This window comes from Oncorhynchus keta, chromosome 19 (genome assembly GCF_023373465.1).
Source record: "Oncorhynchus keta strain PuntledgeMale-10-30-2019 chromosome 19, Oket_V2, whole genome shotgun sequence".
In the NCBI taxonomy this organism is placed as follows: Eukaryota; Metazoa; Chordata; class Actinopteri; order Salmoniformes; family Salmonidae; genus Oncorhynchus; species Oncorhynchus keta.
In genome coordinates, this window is record NC_068439.1 from 79,673,265 (window position 1) to 79,698,360 (window position 25,096).

Below are 25,096 nucleotides of genomic sequence, written 5' to 3' on the forward strand. Positions count from 1 at the left end.
GAGGTTCTGCTTGTTCTAGAACCACACATCCTGAGGTTGTCAAGTTTATTACGTAAGCACACATGGTACATTAAAGCAGACAAATGGTACTGATCTTCAGTATATCTTAAGCAGTGTTCTATATGAGATGATGCCTGTTCCAGTGATTCCAGTCAGTTACTCTGCACCGATCCCATACTTTTTAGCCTGGGACCTAAAATATGTTTTGCCAACTATTGTAAGAGTCGTCAAAACAGCACAAACAGATCTGAGACCAGGCTAGATAATTTCAGCTAATATTATTAAGCACAGCTAGCTACCACAGTCTCAGGTGGTGTAATGGTTTATATACTATGAACTGAATGTTTCAGGGTCCAGCCCCAAAGAGTGTTGATATCCTTTCATACAAGCTATTCTACACACAGTGAGCCATTCACTATTTGAAGGCAACTCCTATTGTAGAATTAGAATGGTTCACATTCTAATCATTCTATAGTTCCAACTCAGCAATCTATTCTTCAGGCAGTCTGTCACTCAGTAGCCCCGTTTATACCTGGTTCTAACATGTGTCCTGATCTTGTCCACATTCTGATTGTGACCACATTTTTAGACGGGTGTAAAAGACTCATTGTGATCCGATCCTCCTGCTCACCTCTGGAGGTAGTCAGGCGCTCATTGTCTGGATATCTTACAAGTGTAGACAGATCTGGACAGAGACACCATTTAAATCATTGACGGGTGGCACAATTGACTGATTACATCAATATGTGTCTTTACAATATATAAATATTTTTTGAAAGAATAGCTGTGAAATAGGAAAGGGGAAAAAAGGAAGGGGACGAGGAAATTTGGTCACAAGATAGACACATTGGATGGCTAACAGACACATTAGGGGCGGCAGGGTAGCCTAGTGGTTAGAGCGTTGGACTAGGAACCGGAAGGTTGCGAGTTCAAACCCCCGAGCTGACAAGGTACAAATCTGTCGTTCTGCCCCTGAACAGACAGTAAACCCACTGTTCCCAGGCCGTCATCGAAAATAAGAATGTGTTCTTAACTGACTTGCCTAGTTAAATAATGGTAAAATTAAAAAATGTAAATTAAAATTGGATGGATAAGACACATTTTTGGAAATGTGGGCAAAATCAGAATGTAGTCAAGATCAGGACCCATGTTAGCACCAGGTAGAAATGGGGCTTGAGATAGTATAGTATACCGTTATACAAAACAAATCACTTTTCCCCCACTATAGTAAACGTCTCATATTATTACAGTCAAAAAAGTGTTAAACAAATCAAAATGTATTTGAGATTCTTCAAAGTAGCCACCCTTTGCCTTGACAGTTTTTCACACTCTTGGCATTCTCTCAACCAGCTTCACCTGGAATGCTTGATTTGTTGAACACCTTTTTTTTGGTTACTACATGATTCCATATGTGTTATTTCATAGTTTTTGACGTCTTCACTATTATTCTACAATGTAGAAAATAAAGAAAAACCCTTGAATGAGTAGGCGTGTCCAAACTTTTGACTGGTAGTGTATGTGGAATTAATGCTATTCTATTATTGTCTGTCCGCGCCGTTTTAAAAGCACATATACAACCACCCAGCGTCCGAGATTATTATACAGATTGGTAGTTATTCAGGCTAATCATCTTAAAACGTGGAATGAACTTCTTTAAAGCCAAGGAACGCGTAACTCTCTCCCTCTCGGATAAAGTGACGCCCAAGGCTTTAGGACGGATGACATCACAATGAATAACAAGAACTCCCTGGCCCGAGCCACAGAGAGACGGGGGAGTTCCACAGCGTTAGGTGGAACCTGGGTCGTGTTCATTAGGGCACACCGTAGTAGCAAAAAAAAAAAGTTTAGAAGCAGGGGGAAACAAAAATCAGCTTTCTTATTGGACAATTACAGATAGTCCCTCCCTGTTTTGGAGTATTTTCTTCCATTTCGAGCCTAATGAACACAACCCTTAACGGTCTCTCTGGTTGCGTCCCAGTCCATATATAGTGCCCTACTTTTGAATAGGGTGCCAATATGTTCCCTCTCTCCTACTAGAGGTCCCCAGGTTTCTGGTGGCAGGTGTTGCAGACACGCACTGGGTGGTCCCAACCCCTAGAGGGCACCGCTCTGCGTTCAGGGGAGCAGTCGTCACACACGCCCTGGCCGCAGGCCCTGCAGTGGTGGATGGAGAGACGCGGGGCGGAGAAGTCTCTCTGACACTCACAGCAGCATCGGATATCTTGGTCTGGAACCCAATAGGCTGGACGAGCTGCATCCTTCATCAGACCTAGAGGGAGAGGAGAGGACACACAGTTATACCCAGACACACACACACTTTAGTTTTGGAAGACATGGCTATGTCAAAGTGACCCATCACAGTTTTCCCTCTTATTAAAAGCTACAATATATGTCCATTTTTGGGGCGACCCGACCAAATTCACATAGAAGCACGAGTTATAGATCCGTCATTCCCATTAAAAACAAGCTGCATATCTGCTCTATTTCTATGCTTCCCGGTCTTAAATGCAGTTGTTTTTTTTGGCGTCTGTTTACTTTTGTAATCCAGCTTCAAAACAGCTGAAAATATATTTTTGGTTTAATAAAAATATATTTTTTAGATGGTACAATTACTCCTTGTTTTGTCACATACACTGAACTCAGGCAAACCATTTAGAATTGTAGCACTCAGGAAAAGGCGGAGTGATTTCTGCATGTTGCACCTTTAAATCTTTTCAACCTTCTTCTCTTATTGACAGTTAATTACGTACACCACCCAGCTCCTACAGAGAGGGAGTCGCGTGACCACGGCCTGCTGTACGGGGAGTCGCGTGACCACGGCCTGCTGTACGGGGAGTCGCGTGACCACGGCCTGCTGTACGGGGAGTCGCGTGACCACGGCCTGCTGTACGGGGAGTCGCGTGACCACGGCCTGCTGTACGGGGAGTCGCGTGACCACGGCCTGCTGTACGGGGAGTCGCGTGACCACGGCCTGCTGTACGGGGAGTCGCGTGACCACGGCCTGCTGTACGGGGAGTCGCGTGACCACGGCCTGCTGTACGGGGAGTCGCGTGACCACGGCCTGCTGTACGGGGAGTCGCGTGACCACGGCCTGCTGTACGGGGAGTCGCGTGACCACGGCCTGCTGTACGGGGAGTCGCGTGACCACGGCCTGCTGTACGGGGAGTCGCGTGACCACGGCCTGCTGTACGGGGAGTCGCGTGACCACGGCCTGCTGTACGGGGAGTCGCGTGACCAGTATTCAGAACACCTTTTCCACATTTTGTTACATTACAGCCTTATTCTAAAATGGATAAAATACAATTTCCCCTCATCAATCTACACACAATACCTCATAATGACAAAGCAAAAACAGGTTTTTAGAAGAATTTTTTTGCAAATACCTTATTTACATAAGTATTCAGACCCTTTGCTATGAGACTCTAAATGGAGCTCAGGTGCATCCTGTTTCCATTGATCATCTTTGAGATGTTTCTACAACTTGATTGGAGTCCACCTGGTGGTAAATTCAATTGATTGGACATGATGTGGAAAGGCACACACCTGTCTATATAAAGGTCCCACAGTTGACAGTGCATGTCAGAGCAAAAACAAAGCCATAAGGTGGATGGAATTGTTCGTAGAGCTCTGAGACAGGATTGTGTCGAGGCACAGATCTGGGGAAGGTTACCAAAACATTTCTGCAGCATTGAAGGTCCAAGGACACAGTGGCCTCCATCATTCTTAAATGGAAGAAGTTTGGAACCACAAGACTCTTCCTATTGCTGGCCGTCCGGCCAAACCGAGAAATCGGGGGAGAAGGGTCTTGGTCAGGGAGGTGACCAAGAACCCAATGGTCACTCTGACAGCGCCCCAGAGTTCCTCTGTGGAGATGGGAGAACCTTCTCTGCAGATCCCACCAATCAGCCTTTATGGTAGAGTAGGCAGACGGAAGCCACTCCTCAGTAAAAGGCACATGACTGTCCGCTTGGAGTTTGCCAAAAGGCACCTAAAGACTCTCAGTGAAACAAGATTCTCTAGTCTCTCAGTGAAACAAGATTCTCTAGTCTCTCAGTGAAACAAGATTCTCTAGTCTCTCAGTGAAACAAGATTCTCTAGTCTCTCAGTGAAACAAGATTCTCTAGTCTCTCAGTGAAACAAGATTCTCTAGTCTCTCAGTGAAACAAGATTCTCTAGTCTCTCAGTGAAACAAGATTCTCTAGTCTCTCAGTGAAACAAGATTCTCTAGTCTCTCAGTGAAACAAGATTCTCTAGTCTCTCAGTGAAACAAGATTCTCTAGTCTCTCAGTGAAACAAGATTCTCTAGTCTCTCAGTGAAACAAGATTCTCTAGTCTCTCAGTGAAACAAGATTCTCTAGTCTCTCTTGAGAAACAAGATTCTCTAGTCTCTCTTGAGAAACAAGATTCTCTAGTCTCTCTTGAGAAACAAGATTCTCTAGTCTCTCTTGAGAAACAAGATTCTCTAGTCTCTCTTGAGAAACAAGATTCTCTAGTCTCTCTTGAGAAACAAGATTCTCTAGTCTCTCAGTGAAACAAGATTCTCTAGTCTGATGAAACCAAGATTGAACTGAATGCCAAGCGTCACGTCTGGAGGAAACCTGGCACCATCCCTACGGTGAAGCATGGTGGTGGCATCATCATGCTAGGGAGTTGTTTTTCAGCGGCAGGGACTGAGAGACTAGTCAGGACCGAGGGAAAGATGAAAGTAGCAAGTACAAAGAGATCCTTGATGAAAACTTGCTCCAGAGCGACCCTAAGCACACAGCCAAGGTAATGCTGGAGTGCCTTCGAAACAAGTCTCTGAATGTCCTTGAGTGGTCCTGCCAGAGCCCGGACTTGAACCCGATCTAACATCTCTGGAGAGACCTGAAAATAGCTGTGCAGCAACGCTCCCCATCCAACCTGACAGAGCTTGAGAGGATCTGCAGAGAAGAATGGGAGAAACTCCCCAAATACAGGTGTGCCAAGCATGTAGCATCATACCCAAGAAGACTCTAGGCTGTAACAACTACCAAAGGTGCTTCAACAAAGTACTGAGTAAAGGGTCTGAATACTTATGTAAATGTGATATATATATTTTTTTAAATATAATTTTCACTTTGGTCATCATTTGGTATTGTGTGTAGAAGGATGGGAGGGAAAAACAAATGTAATCCATTTTAGATTAAGTAACGAAATGTTAAGGGGTGTGCATCGTAGGTGAACAGAGTAAAATACAGTTCACCCAGAGGGCTACAGTCACCCAGAGGGCTACAGCATCACCCAGAGGGCTACATGTAGCGGTGACCACAGAGGTAGTATCTCACCCAGAGGACTACAGTACTCACCCAGAGGGCTACAGTACTCACCCAGAGGGCTACAGTACTCACCCAGAGGGCTACAGTACTCACCCAGAGGGCTACAGTACTCACTCACCCCAGTACTCACCCAGGGCTACAGTACTCACCCAGAGGGCTACAGTACTCACCCAGAGGGCTACAGTACTCACCCAGTACTCACCCAGGGCTACAGTACTCACCCAGAGGGCTACAGTACTCACCCAGAGGGCTACAGTACTCACCCAGAGGGCTACAGTACTCACCCAGGGGCTGACCACCCAGAGGGCTAACTCACCCAGAGGGCTACAGTACTCACCCAGAGGGGCTACAGTACTCACCCAGAGGGCTACAGTACTCACCCAGAGGGCTACAGTACTCACCCAGAGGGCTACAGTACTCACCCATCTAGACTATAGTACTCACCCAGAGGGCTACAGTACTCACCCAGAGGACTACAGTACTCACCCAGAGGACTACAGTACTCACCCAGAGGGATGTATGTATTGGTGACCACAGAGTAATCTAGACTATAGTACTCACCCAGAGGGCTACAGTACTCACCCAGAGGGCTACAGTACTCACCCAGAGGGCTACAGTACTCACCCAGAGGGCTACAGTACTCACCCAGAGGGCTACAGTACTCACCCAGAGGGCTACAGTACTCACCCAGAGGGCTACAGTACTCACCCAGAGGGCTACAGTACTCACCCAGAGGGCTACAGTACTCACCCAGAGGACTACAGTACTCACCCAGAGGGCTACAGTACTCACCCAGAGGGCTACAGTACTCACCCAGAGGGCTACAGTACTCACCCAGAGGGCTCACCCAGAGGGTACTCACCCAGAGGGCTACACCCAGAGGGTACTCACCCAGAGGGCTACAGTACTCACCCAGAGGGCTACAGTACTCACCCAGAGGGCTACAGTACTCACCCAGAGGGCTACAGTACTCACCCAGAGGGCTACAGTACTCACCCAGAGGGCTACAGTACTCACCCAGAGGGCTACAGTACTCACCCAGAGGGCTACAGTACTCACCCAGAGGGCTACAGTACTCACCCAGAGGGCTACAGTACTCACCCAGAGGGCTACAGTACTCACCCAGAGGGCTACAGTACTCACCCAGAGGGCTACAGTACTCACCCAGAGGGCTACAGTACTCACCCAGAGGGCTACAGTACTCACCCAGAGGACTACAGTACTCACCCAGAGGGCTACAGTACTCACCCAGAGGGATGTATGTATTGGTGACCACAGAGTAATCTAGACTATAGTACTCACCCAGAGGGCTACAGTACTCACCCAGAGGACTACAGTACTCACCCAGAGGACTACAGTACTCACCCAGAGGGCTACAGTACTCACCCAGAGGGATGTATGTATTGGTGACCACAGAGTAATCTAGACTATAGTACTCACCCAGAGGGCTACAGTACTCACCCAGAGGACTACAGTACTCACCCAGAGGGCTACAGTACTCACCCAGAGGGATGTATGTATTGTGACCACAGAGGGCTAGACTATAGTACTCACCCAGAGGGCTACAGTACTCACCCAGAGGGCTACAGTACTCACCCAGAGGGCTACAGTACTCACCCAGAGGACTACAGTACTCACCCAGACCCAGTACTCACCCAGAGGGCTACAGTACTCACCCAGTACTCACCAGAGCTACAGTACTCACCCAGAGGGCTACAGTACTCACCCAGAGGGCTACAGCTACCCAGAGGGTACTCACCCAGAGGGCTACAGTACTCACCCAGAGGGCTACAGTACTCACCCAGAGGACTACAGTACTCACCCAGAGGGCTACAGTACTCACCCAGAGGGCTACAGTACTCACCCAGAGGGCTACAGTACCCACCCAGAGGACTACAGTACCCACCCAGAGGTACTCACCCCTCACCCAGACAGTACTCACCCAGAGGGCTACAGTACTCACCCAGAGGGCTACAGTACTCACCCAGAGGACTACAGTACTCACCCAGAGGGCTACAGTACTCACCCAGATACAGTACTCACCCAGAGGGCTACAGTACTCACCTAGAGGACTACAGTGACCACAGTACTCACCCCCAGTCACCCAAAGGACTACAGTACTCACCTAGAGGGCTACAGTACTCACCCAGAGGACTACAGTACTCACCCAGAGGGATGTATGTAGCAGTGACCACAGCTCCCAGTGTATTCTGAACAGCCTCTCCTACTCTCCTACTGAGTGTCCCTCCTTCCTCCTCCTCCAACGCGGCATCCAGCAGCTCTGCAACACACGCACAGAAGGAAGGAAGGAGAAACAAATATTATTCATGAGATATGGCAACCAGAAAATAAGAGTAGGGGGGAAACATTGAGGCAAGCAACACTGAAGCATGCATGAGAGCACCAGCTGTTCTGGAGGACTGTGTGATCACGCTCTACGTAGCCGATGTAAAACCTTTAAACAGGTCAACATTCACAAGGACGCGGGGCCAGACGGATTACCAGGACGTGTACTCAGAGCATGAGCTGACAAGTGTCTTCACTGCCATTTTCAACCTGTCCCTGACCGAGTCTGTAATACCAACATGTTACCCCGACTAACCTCTGCTGGTACCCCCTGTATATAGCCTCATTACTGTTATTTTATTATTTCTTGTTTACTTTAATTTATTTAGTAAATACTTAACTTGTTTTTTCTTAAAACTGCATTGTTGGTTAATGGTCTGTCAGTAAGCGTTTCACTGTAAGGTCTACCTACACCTGTTATATTCGGCGCATGTGACAAATAACATATGATTTGATTACACGATTTACCACCTAATTTTGATGTTCATGTGACATCCAGGTTTAGCTAAGAGTATTCTTTAAAGACCTATTGGGACACCATAGGATAACTGTAGACATCGTTTTTGATATACAACAACGTCCTTGCCTTCTGAGACGCTCCTGTTCAGGAAGCAGGCATCACAGACCCGTACGGGGGCGAGCCCCCAGCCCCTCTCAGGAACAGGACGGTTCTTGGTGGAGCAGCCGTCACAGAAGCCCTCTCCACAGGCACGGCAGTGGTGCTTAGTATCGTTGTCCTGGAACACCTCACTGCACTTACAACATTTCTGTTACAGAGAACACAGAGAACACAGAGACACAGAGAACACAGAGAACACAGAGACACAGAGACACAGAGAACACAGAGACACAGAGAACACAGACACAGAGACACAGAGAACACAGAGACACAGAGACACAGAGAACACAGAGAACACAGAGACACAGAGAACACAGAGAACACAGAGAACACAGAGAACCAGAGACACAGAGAACACAGAGACACAGAGACAGAGAGAACACAGAGACACAGAGAACACAGAGAACAAGAGAACACAGAGACACAGAGAACACAGAGAACACAGAGACACAGAGAACACAGAGAACACAGAGACACAGAGAACACAGAGACACAGAGAACACAGAGACACAGAGAACACAGAGACACAGAGAACACAGAGAGCACAGAGAACACAGAGAACACAGAGACACAGAGACACAGAGAACACAGAGAACACAGAGACACAGAGAACACAGAGACACAGAGAACACAGAGACACAGAGAACACAGAGACACAGAGAACACAGAGACACAGAGAACACAGAGAACCAGAGAACACAGAGACACAGAGAACACAGAGAACACAGAGACACAGAGAACACAGAGACACAGAGAACACAGAGACACAGAGAACACAGAGAACACAGAGACACAGAGACACAGAGAACACAGAGACACAGAGACACAGAGAACACAGAGACACAGAGACAGAGAGAACACAGAGACACAGAGAACACAGAGACACAGAGAACACAGAGACACAGAGAACACAGAGAACCAGAGAACACAGAGACACAGAGAACACAGAGAACACAGAGACACAGAGAACACAGAGACACAGAGAACACAGAGACACAGAGACACAGAGAACACAGAGAACACAGAGACACAGAGAACACAGAGAACACAGAGACACAGAGAACACAGAGGACACAGAGACACAGAGACAGAGAGAACACAGAGACACAGAGAACACAGAGACACAGAGAACACAGAGACACAGAGAACACAGAGACACAGAGAACACAGAGAGCACAGGAGAGAGATTATATCACAGGCTGAAAACACAAGCACACATAGGAGAAATGGACAGTCTATACACAGTCATAAGAGAAATGGACAGTCTATATACAGTCATGAGAGAAATGGACAGTCTATATACAGTCATAAGAGAAATGGACAGTCTATACACAGTCATAAGAGAAATGGACAGTCTATATACAGTCATAAGAGAAATGGACAGTCTATACACAGTCATAAGAGAAATGGACAGCCTATACACAGCCATGAGAGAAATGGACAGCCTTTACACAGTCATAAGAGAAATGGACAGCCTTTACACAGTCATAAGAGAAATGGACAGCCTTTACACAGTCATGAGAGAAATGGACAGTCTATACACAGCCATGAGAGAAATGGACAGCCTATACACAGTCATGAGAGAAATGGACAGCCTTTACACAGTCATAAGAGAAATGGACAGCCTATACACAGCCATGAGAGAAATGGACAGTCTATACACAGTCATAAGAGAAATGGACAGTCTATACACAGTCATAAGAGAAATGGACAGTCTATATACAGTCATAAGAGAAATGGACAGTCTATACACAGTCATAAGAGAAATGGACAGTCTATACACAGTCATAAGAGAAATGGACAGTCTATACACAGTCATAAGAGAAATGGACAGTCTATACACAGTCATAAGAGAAATGGACAGTCTATACACAGTCATAAGAGAAATGGACAGTCTATACACAGTCATAAGAGAAATGGACAGTCTATACACAGTCATAAGAGAAATGGACAGTCTATACACAGTCATGAGAGAAATGGACAGTCTATACACAGTCATAAGAGAAATGGACAGCCTTTACACAGTCATTAGAGAAATGGACAGCCTTTACACAGTCATTAGAGAAATGGACAGCCTTTACACAGTCAAACAATAATCCATGACAACATGAATATGTCCAAACATGTTCACTGCACAGCTGAGGCATAATACCTCAATTTAGGGAATCACTGGCTAGGAATGGGATCCCATGATTGGATCCACGCTGTGTCTAAACCTGTGTGTCCAGATGGCTGTGAGGACCACGTACCAGGATGAGGGAGTTGGGTTTCCAGTAGGCCGGGGCAATCTGGTCGGTCAGCCAGGAAGTGACAGCTTTGGCAGGTTTCACACTGAGCTCTGACACACTCTGGGAGATGTAGTTCACACCGTCCAACAGTCGCTGAGCTGCATTGTTGTTGTCCTTCAGAAAACCATCTGACTGGAGAGAGGAGATAGAAGGGGGAGGAGAGAGAAGAGGGAGGGGGAGAGAGAAGGGGGAGGAGAGAGAAGAGGCAGGAGAGAGAAGGGGGAGGAGAGAGAAGAGGCAGGAGAGAGAAGGGGAGGAGAGAGAAGAGGCAGGAGAGAGAAGGGGGAGGAGAGAGAAGAGGCAGGAGAGAGAAGGGGGAGGAGAGAGAAGAGGGAGGAGAGAGAAGGGGGAGGAGAGAGAAGAGGGAGGGGGGAGAGAGAAGGGGGAGGAGAGAGAAGAGGCAGGAGAGAGAAGGGGAGGAGAGAGAAGGGGGAGAAGGAGAGAAGAGGGAGGAGAGAGAAGAGGCAGGAGAGAGAAGAGGCAGGAGAGAGAAGGGGGAGGAGAGAGAAGAGGCAGGAGAGAGAAGGGGGAGGAGAGAGAAGAGGCAGGAGAGAGAAGGGGGAGAAGGAGAGAAGAGGGAGGGGGAGAGAGAAGGGGGAGGAGAGAGAAGAGGCAGGAGAGAGAAGGGGGAGGAGAGAGAAGAGGCAGGAGAGAGAAGGGGGAGGAGAGAGAAGGGGGAGGAGAGAGAAGAGGGAGGGGAGAGAGAAGGGGGAGGAGAGAGAAGAGGCAGGAGAGAGAAGGGGGAGGAGAGAGAAGAGGGAGGAGAGAGAAGAGGGAGGAGAGAGAAGAGGCAGGAGAGAGAAGGGGGAGGAGAGAGAAGAGGCAGGAGAGAGAAGGGGGAGGAGAGAGAAGAGGCAGGAGAGAGAAGGGGGAGGAGAGAGAAGAGGCAGGAGAGAGAAGGGGGAGGAGAGAGAAGAGGCAGGAGAGAGAAGGGGGAGGAGAGAGAAGGGGGAGGAGAGAGAAGAGGCAGGAGAGAGAAGAGGGAGGAGAGAGAAGGGGGAGGAGAGAGAAGGGGGAGGAGAGAGAAGAGCGAGAGTAAAGAGCGAGGGGAGAGAGAAGAGCGAGGAGAGAGAGAAGGGGGAGAGAGAAGAGGGAGGAGAGAGGTTTACATATTGCTCTACACGAGGAAACAGCGCACTATGACGTTACAAATATGGAGCAAGAAACAAATATATGCCTTTATGGCCATGTCCTCTCGCCCTCTTACAAGTGGACCAGACGCCCCTCGCCTCTCAGAGTAGGAGAGACGCCCCTCGCCTCTCAGAGTAGGAGAGACGCCCATCGCCTCTCAGAGTAGGAGAGACGCCTCTCAGAGTAGGAGAGACGCCCCTCAGAGTAGGAGAGACGCCAACCGCCTCTCAGAGTAGGAGAGACGCCTCTCAGAGTAGGAGAGACGCCCATCGCTCTCAGAGTAGGAGAGACGCCCATCGCCTCTCAGAGTAGGAGAGACGCCTCTCAGAGTAGGAGAGACGCCTCTCAGAGTAGGAGAGACGCCTCAGAGTAGGAGAGACGCCCATCGCCTCTCAGAGTAGGAGAGAGACGCCTCTCAGAGTAGGAGAGACGCCCTCAGAGTAGGAGAGACGCCCCTCAGAGTAGGAGAGACGCCCCTCGCCTCTCAGAGTAGGAGAGACGCCCCTCAGAGTAGGAGAGACGCCCATCGCCTCTCAGAGTAGGAGAGACGCCTCTCAGAGTAGGAGAGACGCCCCTCAGAGTAGGAGAGACGCCCCTCGCCTCTCAGAGTAGGAGAGACGCCCCTCGCCTCTCAGAGTAGGAGAGACGCCCCTCGCCTCTCAGAGTAGGAGAGACGCCCTCCCCTCTCAGAGTAGGAGAGACGCCCCTCGCCTCTCAGAGTAGGAGAGACGCCCCTCGCCTCTCAGAGTAGGAGAGACGCCCCTCGCCTCTCAGACTAGGAGAGACGCCCCTCGCCTCTCAGACTAGGAGAGACGCCTATTGCCTCTCAGAGTAGGAGAGATGCCTCTCAGAGTAGGAGAGATGCCACTCGCCTCTCAGAGTAGGAGAGATGCCACTCGCCTCTCAGAGTAGGAGAGATGCCCCTCCCCTCTCAGAGTAGGAGAGATGCCCCTCCCCTCTCAGAGTAGGAGAGATGCCCCTCCCCTCTCAGAGTAGGAGAGATGCCCCTCCCCTCTCAGAGTAGGAGAGATGCCCCTCCCCTCTCAGAGTAGGAGAGATGCCCCTCCCCTCTCAGAGTAGGAGTGATGCCCCTCCCCTCTCAGAGTAGGAGAGATGCCCCTCGCCTCTCAGAGTAGGAGTGATGCCCCTCCCTCTCAGAGTAGGAGAGACGCCCCTCGCCTCTCAGAGTAGGAGAGACGCCCCTCGCCTCTCAGAGTAGGAGAGACGCCCCGCCTCTCAGAGTAGTAGAGACGCCCCTCAGAGTAGTAGAGACGCCCCTCGCCTCTCAGAGTAGGAGAGATGCCCCTCCCCTCTCAGAGTAGGAGAGATGCCCCTCGCCTCTCAGAGTAGGAGAGATGATGAAGGATCAGTTTTGCCTGTTAGATCCAATAATGAAAAGGACATGGACCTGCCCATAGAACAACACTCGTACTCTGAGACACTGCATGAATACGGACCCAGGCATAAGTAGGGGAGCCCTCTGTTATTCTTACCCCAGGCCAGATGTGCTGTATCTCAGTCCTGACCACTGTGTCCACCGGGTCCTGGTTCCCGTACCAGTACTGCCTACTTCTGTAGATAACTCCACAGTTGGGACACTCTATCACATACCTGTAAACAACAACAACAACAACACTACTTCAGTTCAGCTAACACACTCTCTCAGTTATACTATCAGAGATCAGATGTGATCAGCTGAAACATTTAAAGTCAGAAAAATAAAAGGACTTTCCATTAGAGGTAGTGACTCACTATGACATCAGAACAGGATATTATGATGAGGAGTTCTACGTGTTCAGGACTCACCCAGACCAGGCGTACGTGGCCAGACCAAACCAGGGAGAGTCAGAGGAGGCTGTCGTCTTGGGAATCACAATCACCTCCTTCCCTCCCTCATAGCACGCCTGAGGAGCAGAGAGCACATGCTCAGACAAAGCCGCGTGTGTGTGTGTGAGTGTGTGATTGATTGAGTGAGTGATTTAGTGAGTGTGCGAGTGTGCGAGTGTGCGAGTGTGTGAGAGTGTGAGTGAGTGAGTGAGTGAGTGAGTGAGTGAGTGAGTGAGTGAGTGAGTGAGTGAGTGAGTGAGACTGTCTGTCTGTGTTCCTACTTTACAGGTGTAGATGCGGTTGTCGTATTGAGCAGTGTAGCGACAGCGGTGTTTCGCCTCGTGATCCACTTCCTCTTTCAGATGGTTCATACTGTTCACACAGCCAGACCTGACAGGAAGAGGTTTATTACTGTACTGTTCACACAGCCAGACCTGACAGGAAGAGGTTTATTACTGTCCTGTTCACACAGCCAGACCTGACAGGAAGAGGTTTATTACTGTCCTGTTCACACAGCCAGACCTGACAGGAAGAGGTTTATTACTGTACTGTTCACACAGCCAGACCTGACAGGAAGAGGTTTATTACTGTCCTGTTCACACAGCCAGACCTGACAGGAAGAGGTTTATTACTGTCCTGTTCACACAGCCAGACCTGACAGGAAGAGGTTTATTACTGTCCTGTTCACACAGCCAGACCTGACAGGAAGAGGTTTATTACTGTACTGTTCACACAGCCAGACCTGACAGGAAGAGGTTTATTACTGTCCTGTTCACACAGCCAGACCTGACAGGAAGAGGTTTATTACTGTACTGTTCATTATAGTCAGACCTGACAGGAAGAGGTTTATTACTGTACTGTTCATTACAGCCAGACCTGACAGGAAGAGGTTTATTACTGTCCTGTTCACACAGCCAGACCTGACAGGAAGAGGTTTATTACTGTACTGTTCATTATAGTCAGACCTGACAGGAAGAGGTTTATTACTGTACTGTTCATTACAGCCAGACCTGACAGGAAGAGGTTTATTACTGTACTGTTCATTATAGTCAGACCTGACAGGAAGAGGTTTATTACTGTACTGTTCATTACAGCCAGACCTGACAGGAAGAGGTTTATTACTGTACTGTTCATTACAGCCAGACCTGACAGGAAGAGGTTTATTACTGTACTGTTCATTACAGTCAGACCTGACAGGAAGAGGTTTATTACTGTCCTGTTCATTACAGCCAGACCTGACAGGAAGAGGTTTATTACTGTCCTGTTCATTACAGCCAGACCTGACAGGAAGAGGTTTATTACTGTCCTGTTCATTACAGCCAGACCTGACAGGAAGAGGTTTATTACTGTACTGTTCATTACAGCCAGACCTGACAGGAAGAGGTTTATTACTGTCCTGTTCATTACAGCCAGACCTGACAGGAAGAGGTTTATTACTGTCCTGTTCATTATAGTCAGACCTGACAGGAAGAGGTTTATTACTGTACTGTTCATTACAGTCAGACCTGACAGGAAGAGGTTTATTACTGTCCTGTTCATTACAGCCAGACCTGACAGGAAGAGGTTTATTACTGTCCTGTTCATTACAGTCAGACCTGAAAGGACAAAGATGATGTTAGTTGGTTTTATTGTCCTGTTGGAGGTAATATATTCCTGGTGGTATTTTCCAGAATAATTATCAGGTCATTACTAATGGTATGTAGCAGCTCCGATGTTATATTAATTTACCATGTAATAACAACATACCAGCTGAACACCGTACAGTAATAGAAAGCATTCCTGAACACCGAGAAAGAGAGAAAGACACCTTCCTACAGCTGAGAGATATCTGAACACTGAGACAGAGAAAGAGAGATAACTGAACACTGAGACAGAGACAGAGAGATATCTGAACACTGAGACAGAGACAGAGAGATATCTGAACACTGAGACAGAGACAGAGAGATATCTGAACACTGAGACAGAGAGATAACTGAACACTGGGACAGAGACAGAGAGATAACTGAACACTGAGACAGAGAGAGAGATAGACACCTTCCTACAGCTGAGAGATATCTGAACACTGAGACAGAGAAAGAGAGATAACTGAACACTGAGACAGAGACAGAGAGAGAGACCTTCCTACAGCTGAGGGATAACTGAACACTGAGACAGAGACAGGGAGATAACTGAACACTGAGACAGAGACAGGGAGATAACTGAACACTGAGTCAGAAAGAGAGATAACTGAACACTGGGACAGAGACAGAGAGATAACTGAACACTGAGACAGAGAGAGAGAGATAACTGAACACTGAGAAAGAGAGAGAGAGACACCGTCCTACAGCTGAGAGATATCTGAACACTGGGACAGAGACAGGGAGATAACTGAACACTGAGAAAGAGAGAGACACCTTCCTACAGCTGAGAGATAACTGAACACTGAGACAGAGAGAGAGAGATAACTGAACACTGAGAAAGAGAGAGAGAGACACCGTCCTACAGCTGAGAGATATCTGAACACTGGGACAGAGACAGGGAGATAACTGAACACTGAGACAGAGAGATAATTGAACACTGAGACAGAGAGATAACTGAACACTGGGACAGAGACAGAGAGATAACTGAACACTGAGAAAGAGAGAGAGACCTTCCTACAGCTGAGAGATATCTGAACACTGGGACAGAGACAGGGAGATAACTGAACACTGAGAAAGAGAGAGAGATAACTGAACACTGAGAAAGAGAGAGAGAGAGACACCTTCCTACAGCTGAGAGATATCTGAACACTGAGAAAGAGAGAGAGAGATAACTGAACACTGAGAAAGAGAGAGAGAGAGAGAGAGAGAGAGAGAGAGAGAGAGAGAGAGAGAGAGAGAGAGAGAGAGAGAGAGAGAGAGAGAGAGAGAGAGAGAGAGAGAGAGAGAGAGAGAGAGAGAGAGAGAGAGAGAGAGAGAGAGAGAAAGAGAGAGAGAGAGAGACAGAGAGACCTTCCTACAGCTGAGGGATAACTGAACACAGACAGAGAGACTCACCCACAGCTGAGACAGATACTGGAGCAGGTGAAGTATTCATCAGGGAAGAAAGAGTTACTGGCCAGGTGCTCTTCTGGGATATCCCCACTGAAACGCTCACTCAGGGCCTAGAAGGGAGAGAGAGCGCTTTGTCACAGGTGTTGGTTTAAAACAGCTGGTCATTCATTATTTACAAAACACACACACACACACACACACACACACACACACACACACACACACACACACACACACACACACAGGTTGGCATTTATTGTCATGAATGTTGGTGTGGAGGCAGCTCTGCAGAGTAGTCACTAGCTAGACTCAAAGTAAAAAAATACAAATCTGATTTTAAACCTAACCTTAACCACACTGACGACCCTAATGCACCATTTCCCAAACTCGGGACCCCAAGAGGGGCACGTTTTGGTTTGAAATCCCCCCCACTACACAGCTGATTCACATTACCAGAGCTTGATGATAACGGTAATCTGCCTGTCTATAACCTCCTCTGACCTTAAACGGTACACCCTTCTGACCCTAAACGGTACACCCTTCTGACCCTAAACGGTACACCCTCTGACCCTAAACGGTACACCCTCTGACCCTAAACGGTACACCCTCTGACCCTAAACGGTACACCCTCTGACCCTAAACGGTACACCCTCTGACCCTAAACGGTACACCCTTCTGACCCTAAACGGTACACCCTCTGACCCTAAACGGTACACCCTTCTGACCCTAAACGGTACACCCTTCTGACCCTAAACAGTACACCCTCTGACCCTAAACGGTACACCCTCTGACCCTAAACGGTACACCCTCTGACCCTAAACGGTACACCCGAGTTGATTATTTGAATCAGCTATGTAGTGAGGTGGGGGGTTCAAACCAAAACGTGCCCCTCTTGGGGTCCCGAGTTTGGGAAATGCTGCATTAGGGTTGTCAGTGTGGTTAAGGTTAGGTTTAAAATCAGATTTTTGGGAACGTTGCCCTAATGCCTAAATGAAGACAATATATGAAGACAATATAATGTTGACTTTGCAGCTGGCCCATCTAGTGGAAAATCGCTCAGTGCTGCCTATAGGGCAAGATTCGTGACAATAAACATCAACCTGCGACCCACACACACACACACACACACACACACACACACACACACACACACACACACACCTGCAGGGCTCTGTATATGACGTTTGCAGAACGTGGTGAGCGGGTAGTGTTGTTATCTAACTGTTGCTCCAGACTACGCAGGAGACCGCTGAAGTCTGTCGGGGGGTTGTAGGTTCGAGTCCCGCGGTACTGGATGGAGCTGAAGGCCTCGGGGAAAAGACCCAGCTTTCTGAAACGCTCCTGAAGCAGACGCTCTGCAGACTCTGATGGGTTGTCTGGAGAGAGACGGAGAGATATAGAGGAGGGAGAGAGATATATATAGGGGGAGAGAGGAGGGAGGGAGAGAGGGGGAGAGAGGGGGAGAGAGGGGGAGAGAGATATATATAGGAGGAGAGGGAGAGAGGGGGAGAGATATATATAGGAGGAGAGAGGAGGGAGGGAGAGAGGGGAGAGAGGAGAGATATATATATAGGAGGAGAGAGGAGAGAGGGGAGAGAGGGGGAGAGAGGAGGGAGAGAGATATATATAGGAGGAGAGGGAGAGAGGGGGGAGAGAGGAGGGAGAGATATATATAGGAGGAGAGGGAGAGAGAGGGAGAGAGGAGGGAGAGAGATATATATAGGAGGAGAGGGAGAGAGAGGAGGGAGAGAGATATATATAGGAGGAGAGGGAGAGAGGGGGAGAGAGATATATATAGGGGGAGAGGGAGAGAGGGGGAGAGAGGAGGGAGAGAGAGAGGGGGAGAGGGGAGGGAGGGAGAGAGGGGGAGAGAGGAGGGAGGGAGATATATATAGGAGGAGAGGGAGAGAGGGGGAGAGAGGAGGGAGAGAGATATATATAGGAGGAGAGGGAGAGAGAGGGAGAGAGGGGGAGAGAGATATATATAGGGAGAGAGAGAGAGAGAGAAGGAGAGAGAGATATATAGGAGGAGAGGGAGAGAGAGGGAGAGAGGGGGAGAGGGGGAGAGAGATATATAGGGGAGAGAGAGAGAGAGAAGGAGAGAGAGATATATAGGAGGAGAGGGAGAGAGGGGGAGAGAGATATATATAGGAGGAGAGAGAGATATATAGGAGGAGAGGGAGAGAGGAGGGAGAGAAGGGTGGAGAGATATATATATATGAGGAGAGGGGGAGAGAGAGAAGGGAAGAAAGAGAGATATAGAGGAGGGAGAGAGGGGTGGAGGAGAGAGAGATATATAGAGGAGAGAGAGAGAGGGGTGAAGAGAGAGGGGTGGAGGAGAGAGAGAGAGAAGAGGGAAAGACATTAGCTATAGGTGACTACCAGAATGACAGGCCTAATGAATTTATTTCCATTGACTGAATTCCTGATATGAACTGTAACTCAGTAAAATCTTAGAAAATTTTACGTTGATATTTTTATTCAGCATAAAAATCCAGTGCCAGAGGACCGGATATCTTTAAAGCCTGACATGTATTCATTCACACGCAAGGCCACGTAACGCATTCAAATCAATAAAAACATTTTAAAATCAATTGTAAAAAACTAACAGGTAACCAAATGCAGGGATACCTACACCTGATCCCAGCATTTTATCTCTCTACAGATGGCTCATCCTTTCTAACTTTACCCGATAACTGATATAGCCTGGTCCCAGATCTGTTGTCTCCTACTATAGCCTGGTCCCAGACCTGTTGTCTCCTTCAATAGCCTGGTCCCAGAACTGTTGTCTCCTTCAATAGCCTGGTCCCAGAACTGTTGTCTCCTTCTATAGCCTGGTCCCAGATCTGTTGTCTCCTTCTATAGCCTGGTCCCAGAACTGTTGTCTCCTTCTATAGCCTGGTCCCAGATCTGTTGTCTCCTTCAATAGCCTGGTCCCAGAACTGTGGTCTCCTTCTATAGCCTGGTCCCAGATCTGTTGTCTCCTACTATAGCCTGGTCCCAGATCTGTTGTCTCCTTCAATAGCCTGGTCCCAGAACTGTTGTCTCCTTCAATAGCCTGGTCCCAGAACTGTTGTCTCCTTCTATAGCCTGGTCCCAGATCTGTTGTCTCCTTCAATAGCCTGGTCCCAGAACTGTTGTCTCCTTCTATAGCCTGGTCCCAGATCTGTTGTCTCCTTCTATAGACTGGTCCCAGATCTGTTGTCTCCTTCTATAGCCTGGTCCCAGATCTGTTGTCTCCTTCTATAGCCTGGTCCCAGATCTGTTGTCTCCTTCTATAGCCTGGTCCCAGATCTGTTGTCTCCTTCTATAGCCTGGTCCCAGATCTGTTGTCTCCTTCTATAGACTGGTCCCAGATCTTTTGTCTCCTTCTATAGCCTGGTCCCAGATCTGTTGTCTCCTTCTATAGACTGGTCCCAGATCTGTTGTCTCCTTCTATAGCCTGGTCCCAGATCTGTTGTCTCCTTCTATAGACTGGTCCCAGATCTTTTGTCTCCTTCTATAGCCTGGTCCCAGATCTGTTGTCTCCTTCTATAGCCTGGTCCCAGATCTTTTGTCTCCTTCTATAGCCTGGTCCCAGATCTGTTGTCTCCTTCTATAGACTGGTCCCAGATCTGTTGTCTCCTTCTATGTACTGGTCCCAGATCTGTTGTCTCCTTCTATAGACTGGTCCCAGATCTGTTGTCTCCTTCTATAGCCTGGTCCCAGATCTTTTGTCTCCTTCTATAGCCTGGTCCCAGATCTGTTGTCTCCTTCTATAGACTGGTCCCAGATCTGTTGTCTCCTTCTATAGCCTGGTCCCAGATCTGTTGTCTCCTTCTATAGACTGGTCCCAGATCTTTTGTCTCCTTCTATAGCCTGGTCCCAGATCTGTTTGTGCTCTGGACAACTCCATTACAATCATTGGCATGAAAATGATTGACAATGAGTTGGCACGATAGCGCAAACAGCCTGACAGACAGGCTAAATGCCAACCAGTACCACCTACCCGATCCCAGTTAGTTTGGGTGTGGATGGTCCCATGTAAGTTGGTGAACATTCTAATAGGTTAAACAAGAGCCACGTGTTAGGTTTTCATCCAATAGTACCTTAACCTCTTGATAAGCCTGGCAATGCCAACCCTGTACCTGAGCCCAGTAGCTTGGTGTGGACGGTCTCGTGGAAGATAATAACAGCTGGTCCCAGAGTGGACAGAGGGACGTCCAGGCCACACCGGGCCGTAGTGGCCTTCAGCTCCCTGGTGAAGTGCTTCAGATAGGCGTCCGACGCGTCGCCTAGGAACTTGAACAGGTCGTCGTGGAGACGGTCGGCGTGGGTACGGTAGATGATGAGGTCGGAGACGGCTAGGACTTTGAGGAGCAGCCGGGTGCGCTGGCCCTGATTGGATCCTGGGTGGCCAATAGAGAGGAAGAGGACGTGTTAGTAGATGCCTCCTGACTGGTTATTGCTCCCACCGTTATCTTTATTTGACATGATAGCAGATTAAATCGGTGTCAATTGCGTAAATAAAAATGTCACAGCTGCTGACATTTAGCAACATTCGTGTCATTGCCCCTCTCTCCTCCTCACCTGCCCCCAGAAGTCCCTCTGTGTCGATCACCACCACCCTGTGAATGGGGTCCATGGCAGCCCAGACCCCCACGGTACATGACTCCTGAGTGGGGGACGTCTGGAACACCTCCCGCCCCAGGAAGAAGGTATGGTTCAGTGTGTGGGACTTCCCCTCCCCTGTGTTGCCGAAGATAGACACGACCTTGAGGAGTTCCTCAGGTCTACAGTCCAGCCGGCTCACAAAGTCTTCCTCATCCTTCAACTATAGGGGAAAGACAACAGAGCCTGAAGTGAGCTAGTTTAATCACCAACCGAGGTAATAGAGCACAGTGTGTTTCTCATTTACTGACCTACTTTTGACCCGTGGACATATTGTCAAAAGTAGTGCACTATCATAGGTTTCTGATCAAAAAGTACTGCACTTTATAGGCAATATGGTGCTATTTGGGATGCAGACTAGGTATTGTTAACCTGCATTTGCTTCGACTGCCTGCAGTCCGGGTCGAAGGACCATTATTTTTTTATTTCTCCTTGGCCTTCCGTACAGGAAGCCTGTCCATTGTAGACTGGCTCATACAGACTGGCTTTCAGATCTAAAACGTCCCTAGGGTTTCGTGGCTACGGATACGTGGTTTCTATGGGTGTTGTTTCAAACCCTGGATAGTAACATGTCTACATCCCAAATGGAACACTAATCTATAGTAGGTTCTGGTCAAAAGTAGTGCCCTATATAGGGAATAGGGTGCCATAGGGCTCTGGTCTAAAGTAGTGCACTATATAGGGAATAGGGTGCCATAGGGTCCTGGTCTAAAGTAGTGCCCTATATAGGGAATATGGTGCCATTTGAGATGTACCCCAGGTCATAATGATATCACTCACCTGCATCTCCTCCTTCGCATCCACCAGTAAGAAGCTGCACACCTTCTCCAGTTTTGCCTTGAGGGCCTCCATCTCCCCTCCATCCCCAGCCTCCAGGCTACTATGCTGGACTTGACCGGGAGGAGGGTAGGGGGTCACGGGGTGCTTCCTCTTGTTTACCCCGCTATGGGTCCGCTTCTGGCAATCCAGACACAGGTTGATTTTACAGCCCTGGCAGCGCACCACCGCCCTCAGCCTGCCCCCGTTCCCCCCACACCCGCTGCTGTCGCCCTTACAAGAGTCACAAAATGGAACGTGTCCCGGTGCGATGCGGACACGGTCATGGTTCCTCATGCGTTCCTGACGATGGAGCTCCAGCTCGCAGCGGACGCACTGCAGGCTGCCGCACTCGTCGCATTCAAAGGCGGCCTCGTCTGAGCCACCGCAGGCGTAGCTCTCCTGACACACCAGGATGGTGTTCATCCCTTTATCTACCGACGGACCTTGACCACTCATAATGATCGCTTCAGTATGCTACTGCTAACAAGTGCACCTTTCTGTCGATAACCTGTACCCGATGAGTCTACAAGTGCACTGCGAAACCAAACTGCTTGGAAATATGTTTATGACTATATTCTATAGTGTTAAAGATTTAAATGTATTCTTCTCTAGCGTATTATGTGGTTGTTTTTTTCTGGTAGAGGTGTCTCTTCTATACTCCCTCTTCTAACACTTAGCAGATGGACATTTAATGTGAACTGTGAGAGGTCACTTTGACAAAGCCATATGTCGTCAAAGTGCCTGTCGATCAGCAAAACAATCACAACAACGACTTCCTACATACATGTCCAGACATGCAGCTATCATACAAGCCCCACATGCAAGTAATCGTTAGCTGTCAATCAGCAATAACATTGTAATTATCTTGCTACTGCTAGTTAGCCTACTGTACGGTTAGCTGTTGTTGTTGTTGTTGTTGTTGTTGTTGGCTAAGCCAATTTGACAGCAGAAATAGGCGACGGTGACAGTGTAGAAACATCAACAAATCCGCTTTATAACAAAAGATGACACTGGCGTATTTTTCAGTTACTCCACATCACCTCAAACGACCAAATATCTCAAACACTAAAACCATCAACAAAATCCTTCGTCGAAAAACAAAAAAATGGACGAAGGCTGTTCCCTAAACCGTTGCTTCTACAGAGGAAAAACGCTATAATATTTTAATAGAAAACATGGCATCCAGTGCAACTTAATTCAGCACAAAGACACCCGTTATTATTTATAGATTTGTTAAGATAATTTCGCTGCCCGACAGCTAGATTTCATTCGATGTTGTTCCCAGTTTCATCAGCTGATCGGCTTGTTTTGATCCAGAGGTTAAAAGTTACACCGCGCATAGCATTCTGGGAAATGTAGTAATGTCAGTAGAGTTGTTGCTTTGAATCGCTTTAATGTATCAATAATATGACTACATTCCCCACTAATGCAACTCAACTCACTATGCAACTCAATGTTTGTAGTTTGTTGGCTAGGTAAGTCAAAGAGGTTTTCAAATCGATTTTGTTCAATAATCAATACTTAAAGGAAGTGCATGCCATTCCGGATCCATACAATATGTTCGTTTTAAAATAGATATTTTTCTGTCTCCACATTGTTAGCTAGCTAGTAATGTTATCTCACTGCTATCTGAACACGTTACAGCTAGCCTACAGTAGTTTGGAAATGGCTAGATATCGCTCCAGCCGTAATTGATCTCTCTGGAGAGTCAAAGTCACTCGGGTTTTTAAGCAGGGAGTTCACAGTCAGCTCCGCTAAAGTCTCCATAGGCAGAATGATGGCAGACAGACAGCACAAGTGTACATCTGCCTACACATATTCTGATTTACTGAGGTAACGACTCTAGGGCGGCTTCAGTCCCAAATGCCACCATATTCCCTGTATAGTGTACTACTTTGGACCAAAAAGTACTACACCGTATATGGAATAAGGCCATTTGGGACTCTTCCTCGATACCTACTGGCACGTGCAACAGTGGTCAACAATCCTGCTCTTGGAGATCTCCTGGAAGTGCAGGCTTTTGTTCTTGCCGGACACTAACAAACTGTTTCAACCGACTGCATCCGATGTTGTGTAGTTGAATCAGGTGTGTCAGTGCTGGGATAGAACAAAAGCCCACAACACCAGTAGCTCTCCAGAGCCACAGTTGGTGACCACAAAACTAGGTGTCTCGGTCGTAATGCATAGAAATTATATGATACATGCTATATGTTAAATATGCCTAAATGTCTCTTACTGGTGTGACCTTGTAGAGTTCAATCACTTCAACATCAATTTCTCTACTTCATTCCAGAACACAGCCGTTCTCTCCAGTGTCATAATCATCACCCTGGTCGGTATGATGGTTCACATCCACTTTGTGAAGGTGGACCATGTGAGACTCATCATTGGTTCCCTGGGTGACCAGGTGTCTTCTAGCCACGCCTCCTGCACGTGGTGTCCTACAGACTTCATAGAGATGGGCAAGATCAAATAATATATAATAATAATATATGCCATTTAGCAGACGCTTTTATCCAAAGCGACTTACAGTCATGTGTGCATACATTCTACGTATGGGTGGTCCCGGGAATCGAACCCACTACCCTGGCGTTACAAGCGCCATGCTCTACCAACTGAGCTACAGAAGGACCAAAGACATAGTAAATTAAAATGAAGCTATTGTGAGGTTCTGTGTTACACACTATAGCCCTTACCATATCATATGTGATGGGATATTATCTGCTGTTGTCTTGTGTGGGTATATGTGTTATGCAACATAGCTGACTTGAGACATTGTTAAGGCCTTTCTCATGGTGGAGAAATACAGAATAACATGAAGACAGGACCTGTGCAATGAGTTGTGGGGGCACATTCAGAACGTAGTGTTGGGAGAACAAACGGTCTTTTGTTAGATAACAGGAGCCAGGTGTGAGATAACTGTATTGAGTGTGTGAGCGCATAGATATACTACAGAACTACCACGACTGACCGCTGAAGCGCCAAGGAGGCTGGGACCAGCTCGGGCGCCAACAATCAACGATAGGCTGAGTGAGTTTAAACCACGCCCAGTCTCTACTCTGACAGGACGGCTCGGAAGCAGGAACTACTTCTGTCAAGAGTATATTA

At 48.0% G+C, this 25,096-nt stretch overlaps 1 protein-coding gene across 1 annotated transcript; it reads right to left on the reverse strand.

The window, feature by feature from the left end:
- Nucleotides 1-31: 31 nt before the first annotated feature.
- zfyve1 (zinc finger, FYVE domain containing 1) lies at nt 32-23,277 on the reverse strand. The gene is made up of 12 exons (XM_052471457.1): nt 21,950-23,277; nt 21,089-21,332; nt 20,647-20,907; nt 17,681-17,895; nt 16,523-16,629; nt 13,790-13,898; nt 13,488-13,585; nt 13,175-13,292; nt 10,512-10,682; nt 8,230-8,410; nt 7,465-7,578; nt 32-2,269 (listed from the first exon to the last, which is right to left on the reverse strand). The coding sequence occupies exons 1-12, from the start codon at nt 22,442-22,444 to the stop codon at nt 2,034-2,036; spliced, it is 2,349 nt and encodes a 782-aa protein (XP_052327417.1). The 5' UTR covers nt 22,445-23,277; the 3' UTR covers nt 32-2,033.
- Nucleotides 23,278-25,096: the final 1,819 nt, after the last annotated feature.